The sequence below is a fragment of the Notothenia rossii genome, assembly GCF_949606895.1.
Source record: "Notothenia rossii genome assembly, chromosome: 1".
Classification (NCBI taxonomy): domain Eukaryota; kingdom Metazoa; phylum Chordata; class Actinopteri; order Perciformes; family Nototheniidae; genus Notothenia; species Notothenia rossii.
In genome coordinates this window covers 16,742,313-16,751,685 of record NC_136912.1, presented here as the reverse complement: position 1 = coordinate 16,751,685, position 9,373 = coordinate 16,742,313, and the positions used below count along the sequence as shown (strand labels likewise).

General features: G+C 43.1%; 1 protein-coding gene across 1 annotated transcript in view; it reads left to right on the top strand.

Moving 5' to 3' along the window:
* Positions 1-3,311: 3,311 nt before the first annotated feature.
* Positions 3,312-9,373, top strand: part of grin2ab (glutamate receptor, ionotropic, N-methyl D-aspartate 2A, b) — a 102,472-nt gene continuing 96,410 nt past the window's right edge. Inside the window, exons 1-2 of the mRNA XM_079645650.1 lie at positions 3,312-3,698; positions 4,627-4,833. Of these exons, the coding sequence (XP_079501776.1) occupies positions 3,681-3,698; positions 4,627-4,833 (225 nt within the window). The 5' untranslated portion in view covers positions 3,312-3,680. The remainder of the gene's footprint in view (positions 3,699-4,626; positions 4,834-9,373) is intronic.

Below are 9,373 nucleotides of genomic sequence, written 5' to 3'. Positions count from 1 at the left end.
TGATGATGGTCCGATAAGTGTGAGCCGCCTGTGTGAAGATGCAAAGACATTTTAATAGAATAATCAGCATGGACTTACAAAGTTAGTGAGTAAGATGCATACAATCCACATAGCTATTCTTAATAAAACATACAAATTGATTGTAAAAAATACAACCCAAAGTATGCCATCAGGTATTGTTGTCATGGAAACAATGTGCTTCTTACTAAAAAGATTTTCAAGCAAAGTTGACAGTAACAGGCTTTTATGGACTTGGTTTCAGTTAGCTGTGCAGCTAATTAGCAGCGTGTGCTTTAAAAGATTTCCATATTAGTTGCATCAGCTGCCTGTGCCGGGTGTGTGTGTGTATACGGTGAGAGCGACTGTGTGATTTGGGTCTGCTGCACATCAGTCTGTGAATGAGTAGATGGCATCCTGTAGTTAGTGTGGCCAGTTGTTTATGAATGGGGACTTAAGTAGCCCAGCACAGTTCTGCGAAACATAAACCATATGCATCTGGGTTGCGCCTCTTCCAAAACAAAAGTGGTGACACTGAAAAAGTCAGTTACCATGGATACAAAATTTGCCCACATCATTTTTGTCAGAGGCCTTGTGTAATCGTTCTCTTCCCTGTAATTTATTTATCTATTTATTCATGTATTTATATATTTATTTATCAGTTTGTTTGTTTGTTTGTTTGTGTGCCTGCCTGTTGGTTACATAGTTGGAGCTGCTTTAATTAGACTCTGTTTCCTCCCCTCAATACAGGAATATTGCAGTGGGCTTTGACTGTTAACCAAACAACATTAGTGCAATGAGCTTAATAATTATACAGAGTAATAAAAAAATAGTTGACACACTACCCATTATCACAATGGGTCTCTCTTGTTTTCAAATATTATATTATCACTCACTGGGCAGCTGGCTCACTGGGGTGCTTGGGTGCTGTGAAGCCAAATCTGAACCTGAGCTGAGTGTCTGCATGTGTGAGCGTGTCCGGAAGCGTCTCCGCATCACGACATGCCTGAGTAACTCCTGTTCAATGTTGGCCCATGAAAGATGCATGACAGCTGAGCCCGGTGGTTATAAATCAGTGATAATAACGGGGATGCCTGTTCAGATAATTTTCAACACTGTGGACCTGCAACTGTCTTCAAACGGGGCAGAGCTGACTGTCCATGTGTTGTGCTACTGTGCTCCGGATGAATGCATACTAAATGAGAAAGAGAGATTCTCAAGACTTGCACCAGAATCCTGAGAAAGGTCACGTCCCAATAAACGCTTTAGGGAAGTCTGCAGGCATGAATGCCGTTGAATTAGATAATATTTAAATAAACTGAATTTCTTAAAAGCGTATTTATGGTGGCTCTCTATAATGATTTTATTTATTTGGAAATAGCTTAATGTTTAATATAGAATATAGGAAGAGCTTAGGCATACTGTACTCTATCGTGATTGTTGGTTAACATAGTACAAATAAAAGCTGCTGTTTTAGCCTAAACGCCTCTAGCATTCTCCACAGATCACAGGGGGTATGCTGTGTCCAGCCTGTCCCAACAGGGCGCCTCTAATGGGTGAAAAGGAGCAGGAGGAGAGGGTGGTGGGTGGGATGGTATGAAGAAAGTCAGAGCCATTATATTTGAAACCCCAGGAATTATTTCCTCAAAAGAAAAGTGGACCACCATTCACTCATCATGTGGCCTGTCCCTCTCTCTGTACACGTTATGCAATCGTCTGTTTCTTTTATTTCAAGCCTTGGAGGCTCTGACGGAGGAGGACATCAACAGGTGGAGATTTTTATTCTAGGAATAAAGGAGGAGGAGGAGGAGGAGGAGGAGGAGGAGGAGGAGGAGTTTTCCTTAATAATAAGCCCTTAGGTCTGCTTACACAGGGCTGTTTTTTTTTTGCCTCAAAGTGTAACTCAGCTTATGACAGCCAGTCCTAGATCCCCGGCCTGCTAACATGGCCCCATGCAGTATCTACACCATCTGTCCGCTATGGGACTCCAAGGGAAAACTCAGAGGGAGATGCAGAGAGAGGCACGGGGGAGAGCGAGGGGGGGGGGGGGGGGGGGGTTGTCAGCCCTCCCCGAGGACCCCCTGTGCTGCAGTTTTGATCTGCTAATTACGTTTAATTGAGGCTGTGTAATTCACGAGCGTCGGCTCTATTTTCCCTTATCTCACCCGTTTAACAAACCCCGGCTCTGACGAGAGAACATGACATATCATCAGCAATAAACGCTTCGGTGCAGTCATTTTTTAAGGAATCTGTATTTTAGATTTTGGGAATAGGGAACCCTAGATGATTGGTTTACAACAGTTCAGCGGAAATTAAAATGTGTTATCTGTGCGTAGTGGATGCTCTGTGGAGCGGAGGCGCGACGCGGTGACTTGTTTAACGCCGAGACGGTCGTCACAGCCCAAACACACACATACAACACACACACTCACACACACAGATAGATATTAAGAGATGCTTGTCAAAACGCATGCTGTTTCGTATGGCGAGTTGACACCAGGTGATAAACGACGGATGATGGTATTGCGCCATACCTCTCTTGCGTCCTATTTTTGGGGAGAAGACATTACAAGAAAAGCGACGCGCATAGAGGCAAACACCCCGAGAGAGACACAAGGACAAGACACATCAGTTTTAACGAACTGTGAAGTTGAAGTCGCTTTTTTTTCGGAGGGCTAGATATGGACAAATGTTCCTCTTGCGCGCACCCTCTCAACTCGCCACATCTTTTTGATATTTTATGACGAGGAGATGAAGTCACCCAAGTCACCCTTCACCACTACCCCCCTCTCCACCCTTCACCACACCATCATTTTCTCATTCAGGCCCGTTACCCATATGTTTAATTAACTAGGCTGATGTGTAAGTACCTTCAGCTAGCGAAGCGTGGGCGGACGGGCTGCGGGGTAAAGAGACCGGAGAATATTTCCTTATTCCTCTCCACCCAGCGCTCTATCTGCTGCCGGAGCATCACCTCCGTCGTGTGGCGCACAGAGCTACAAAAATAACTCGACCCCTTTAAACTTATTCTGAATTGTTTAGGGTGTTATGGGGGGATAGTGCGGTGCTCTTTCGGAGAGCGCGTGAGAGAGTGGGAAAATACAGAGGGAGATATATGTTTGGGGGGGGGGATTTATATACGTGTCTGCGTGCGTTTTGATGTTATTTGTGACGGAATCCCCCCTTCAGTCTCCAAGAATCCGCGAGCGGCCTGAGGAGGAGGAGGACAAGAGAGGAGGAGGAGGAGGAGGAGGAGGAGGAGGCGCGCGGACCTGTCCACGAGCCCTCACTGCGGAACGCGCGGGGCTGCCGCTGGAGATTCCAAACCAAATAGGCTGATTTTGGATTCATGAGTCTCACTGATCCCCGCACCTCCACGGCGTTTCTTCTTCCCCCTTTTTCCCCCAATCCATCTCTGCCGTTGAGTGGACGGTGTTTGACATCTTAACCGAGAGGAATACTACCAATCTACCGGGGGTGAGGTGCTGGTGGAGGGGGGTGGTCTTCAGAGGCAGACAGGTGGATTTATCCGTGTGGAGGTGGTGTTTTTGGGGGGACTGGATGGAGGAGAAATTGATGGATTAATTTGACGGAGGAGAGTCTTATGTGATTCCCACTCCTGCCGAGGGCACCCGAATGGAGTAACAGGCTGCAATGTCATCTCCACCTGGCCGCCTGGAGAGATGTGTCACGGGAATGGGGTGAGTTGGATTAATTAGTGTTTTTTTTTGGCTTGGGTTCAAACTAACTCTCTTCTCCCGGGGGTGACGCTGATATTGAGCAGAAATAGTGGGGGTTCAGTGGTTTCCAATCTGTCCGCACACTCGCTCTCCTTTAAAAGTGGAGCATATAGGCAGGTTGGAGGGGTGGCTGGTTTGTTTTCCTCTCTTCGCTCATTTCGTTCGTCCGGGTCCCCGACACACAACCTGCTGCTGCCCTACATAGCGAGCCCGGCACCGGAGAGGAGCGTGAGGGGAATATTCGCTTAGGAGCCACAGGCTGTTTTTAACGCGCCTCTCTCTCTCTCTCTCTCTCTCTCTCTCTCTCTCTCTCTCTCTCTCTCTCTCTCTCTCTCTCTCTCTCTCTCTCTCTCTCTCTCTCTCTCTCTCTCTCTCTCTCTCTCTCTCCGACACACACACTGACACACACACACACACACACACACACACACACACACACACACACACACACACACACACACACACACACACACACACACACACACACACACACACACACACACACACACACACGCACGCACACCGTCCTACCTTTGAATTTAACTTGTTTTCCTCACGCCAGTTTTCCATTCAATAAGCCCTAGTCTCCTCTCCCCCAAAAGATGAACACAAACACACGCACTTGTTCTCAAACATACATAACAGCAACGCGCGCGCATGTACATGCACATGCAGGCACGTGGACTGAGCTCGTATTTGATCTACAGTAACTCTGTTAAAATGCTTGTGAGTCACGAGGAATATCGGGTAGTGTGTATCGCTCATATAGGCACCAGCGTGTAGGCGCGCGTCCTTTTTATAGAACAGAGTCGAATTCAACAAGTCTGCGATTTTGAGGGCTGCAGTCAGTGCAATAAGCAATAGCATTTTCTATGTCCTTGTTTTTCAGATCAAGTTTGAACACTTTTCCTCTGGTTTCACTGACGCTGTGAGAAGGAACCACAATGCCAGTAAACGGACAGGTCATGGTGGCTGCCTGCACGGGCCCTCAGACCACGGCAGTAAAACTCAGCATTCATCGCACGGACTCCGAAGAAGAAGGCGCAAAACCTCCGCGACCGCAAACCTGCAGCAGCCGCGCTTTGTGACACCGAAGGTGAGTCCGCGTGTGATGGGGGAGACTCACAGCCAGAGCCGCTCAGACACGGCGCCGAGCGACGCTAAGCGGCGCTGTTGCATCACATTATCCCCGGTTATTGATGAGGGGCCGTGTAATGAATTCATATCTTAAATTACAGTTTTCAGGCTTTGAATGCAGTCACGTTGTAGAAACACATTTTCTACCGTTTTCCTTCTGCTTCTCGTGCCAAATCTGACACACGAAGTGTCTTTTTCTTTCTCTCAGGGACATTGAAGCATCACATACACACTCACACACACAGATGTTGCATGGGGGGTAACTATAAGAGTCTGATATATCTATAGGAGCCCGAAGTGACAGTATATAAGGCACTCATTCCCATACATCTCCATCACACTAAAGTCATTTTTAATGGTATTTAGCATAAACAAATAGGGGTGTGTGTATGTGAGTTAGTGTATCATGATCATTTCTGGCAAATTATCTTTTATGCCATTGCATACTCATTGTGGGCTTGTAGGGAATGGGAAGAGAGTCTATGGTTGAGCTCAGCAGTAGAATGACACAAAAAGAGATCAACTCTATAGGGCATTTGAACGCAATAGAGTGGGAGCAGTGGATGTCGAAAGCTGTTGCTGTCTCCATTAATATAAATATCTTGTGCAAAGCGGCAATATATATTCTGATTGTGATGTCGTAGCACCTTGAGAACCATAAAGTATTTTATAGTAATCTGACTTTTCTATTGACTTTCTTTTTGTTGACATCACTCCAGAGTGTTTCCTGTTCAGTTGGGCATTGTATTTTCATCTATCTGCTATTAACCAACTACTGAAACAAAGCCTAACAGGGAAAACATCAAATGAAATATTCCCAGTGATGCGATGCATACTATATTCTGACTCCCATTTTGGCTCCAGCATGACATAGTGTTAAAATGATGTCGAGATGCATCTCACTGAGGTGTTCAATGAACCATCCGGTTGTTGGCAAAACAGGTAGTTCAGAGCTCATTGGGTAAGCAGCTTGTAGTGAGAAATGAAACTGTGCTGTTCTGTTTCTCTGCAGTTAAAGCTATTTAATCCCTCACATTAAATGTTCTGTTCTCAACATGTTGTCGTGCTTCCTTTAACAAGATGGCCCTCTTGAGATTATTTTGATGGCACCAAGTGAAACTGGTGATATTCACACAGACTTTAAGTTCTTGTACCCTGCTCTATGCATGTCTTGTTGAAGAGAGTTGTCTCGCAGATTAAAAGGCTGAGATAGGTGATGAGCAATCTGACTGCTCTGTGTCATCCTGGTCTCAGTGTTATGGTTTTTAATTTAAAACCATATAATTTAATTTAATTTTTAGAGCTAGTGCCCAAAATTAGCTCAAATCTACATATGCCTGCAAGTGGGAAAAGGTTCAGAGAGCACCGATGCAGAAGTCTCTTTATTTTCATGAAAAATGCAGATTCTACCCCCATTTTATTGAAGTGGTCCAAAAGTATTTCAATTATAGTCATGCATTTACTGTGTCATCGTCTCGGAGAATATAGCTTATCAACGCATAACCTTGAGATTGGCTGTTTGATCATAACACAGCACTGAGAGTATTGCGCTGGTATCTTTCAGGCTATTTTATAAATGTTGTTTTTCACAGCTCAGTTAAAGCCTTTTGAGTCACAAACACTAGGATAAAGCCAACAAATCTCTCCCTTGTTTTCTCTACTCCATTTTCTGTGAACATTTAGAGGATTTTAGGTAGGAGTACACACACAAGATTGCAACCTGGAGCTTATGAAGAATAATTATAAAGACGCTTAAAAAAGAGAAAGCCAAATAACCTGTGGGTGGAATGTGCACCTTCCTGCCCTGCATTGTAGCTGTATTTGTCCTGAAGGAGGTATTGACATATCCTGAGATAAGAGCTACAGCAAATAATCCCCTTATCTGCACAGTATTTTTGGTTGGAGCTTACTTTCCACTGAAGTTGACAAACTGCATGTTTTGAAAATAAGATTTCTGATGATGTGGTTTTGTTGAGAACATTAATGCTAACCTGAGTGCAGCCACAGAGCCTCTGGCGTGGCCCTGAGCTTCAGCTGTCATCTGCTGACTGAGCGCTTTCTGTAATGCCAATTAAACCTGCTACTGTGCCTGCTCTCGATCATCTTGGCCCGACCACACCCATTACCGTTTGACTATCATTGGCAAACAAATTGGCTACATTTTATTGCCTGGTCCGAAGAATTATCAAAAGTTATGTTACGCTTTCACATTTTCCAGCCCTGCCTTTTATGCAGTCACAGGTCAGAAGCCGAGCTCACATGAAGTTTGAGCGGATGAAAGAGAGCATTTTTATTTTCCTGTAATTACCAGATAAAAGCACTGAGTGACATATGATAATGAGTCATTTGACCCCCACTGATCTTCTGTATATTGATGTGTGATATTACGGTCTCAGACACAAGTTAATAACCCAAAAGCCTCTCAAGAACGTGCTCTGTTTCATAATTTAATCAAAACACAGTTGGTGGTCTCGTTTAATGAGTTAGTGAGCTGTAGTGGTATTAAGTAGGGTTTGACTAATACAGGTTTGTGAACTGATATTTTTAGAATGAAGTGGGGCACTCTTTGTTTTGTGATGATGCTCTAATTCTGTTTGTCAGACCACTTCTTGGCTTAAAACACAAGTATACAGTATTTTTACATTATTTGGCTATAACGGTTTTATGTTATATTTAATGAATAGTAACCTTTGAATCATCTGTGAACCCCCTACACTTAATAAATAGTAAAGAGAAATCAGAAGATGCTGGTATATTAAGTTCAACACATTTAGCTTTTCTAATGAGCTTTAAAGTCCTGCAGCTTGAAGATATAATTTAAGAGGCCTGTGACTAAATGTTTAAAGCTTGCACACACGTGCATCAGTGTGTCTTTAATGTTGAAGTGTTTCCTTCAAGATTCCAGATAAGTCTTATCCAGCTCCAGCCCAACTTTGCTGATAAGATTGAAGTAATCGGATTGTAATAGATCTGAAAATGCAGGTTTTTTAAACCTCAAAAGCAAATATTGTCGTTGCTCAGGCTCTGATTTTAGAGATCAAATCCTACTTTTGATCAATCTTAAAATTCATATCTGTGTTTTTCGTGACTCAAAAACAGATCGTTTTGCTGCTGAAAATCAGGATAATCTTGATCCTTCTTGAGAAGTGGTTTCAGTGAGGATTTAGAGGCATGACGAGAAATTGCCGCCTATTCGTCTTGAGCATGAATTAAAAAGCAGCTTTTGATGTTTCTATTTTAATGAACAAATCCGTCAAAACAGTCAGAAACACCAAATGCCTCTTTTGCAGACGGGGGAAACAGCTGGATGGTCAATACAAATTGCATTTTTGAACTTTTATTCTTTATAAGGCTGCAGGAATTAATGTTATTTTAAAGGTTCCCTAATATACTGTTTTTCACCAATATATTATAGCTTTCAGATATATATAAAACATGTCTCTGAAGTGTTTGGCTCCAAATACCAGACAGATCATGCATTATAGCTTCCCATAAACCCCTCTGTTTCAAAAGTGCTGATTCTCTGTTTGTTACTTTAGATGAAAATAAGGAGCCACTCCCCACGCCCCTCTGAGAGATGATTGGTTATACAGAACACAATGGTGCTCTAGGAGATTCAGGTGATAAGGTGGGGGGGGGGTTACCTTGGTTGCTGATTGGCTAATGGTTACACAAGTCAAAAAACGTTATGACATCATAAAGTGGCCAAAATCGGATCAGCTCATTTTCAGACAGGCTTTTATATAAATGGATCAGGACAAAAAGTGAGTGAATCTTTTTTCCTGAAACTTTCCGAATCTCTTTACACAGAGGGGACACATGTTGATGTAGAAAATACATGAAAAAGTGGGTTTTGCATAATAGGTCCCCTTTAATGTTATATTAGCTTGTTTCTCCAATTTAAAACTTTGCAGAAAAGCAATTTCGTTTTAGATTACATTACCAAGTCAGTGACAGTTTGAAAGTTCCCTTATAGGGATGTGAAGTTAATTTCTTGCTCTTCAGGCGATGTATTGGCAGTCCGTCAGACCTCCGACAAAATAGGTCTCTGGCTCAGCTCACAGTGACTGTTGATGAATGTAAAAAAAGAAAAACCTGAAAGCTAATCCATTTGGGGGACAGATCAGACAGAAATGTGAAGAAGTAAAATAATGTTTTAACATTACTGCTTAGTCATTTTCCCTATAGACCATTTCTCAGTTGTAAATGCAAAAAATCTCAATGTGTCCCAGTTTTTCTTCCCTGTGTTTGTGACTGACAGGAAGTGGTCCCAAACATTTTGCCTAAAAAATGAATTCAGCTTGAGGACTTGTTTTGTTTATAGTCCTTGTCCATCATCTCCAGGCAGTGTAATTTTCAGGCATAAAACACGAAATACAGGAGTTTTTTCAGAGGTGCAACTATACACTCAACTCAAGATTCGGTACAACTTTGTTTTTGCAGAATCAGATGGACGGCATATTGTTACTGAAAAAGATTTGACATTGGATTGGTACATT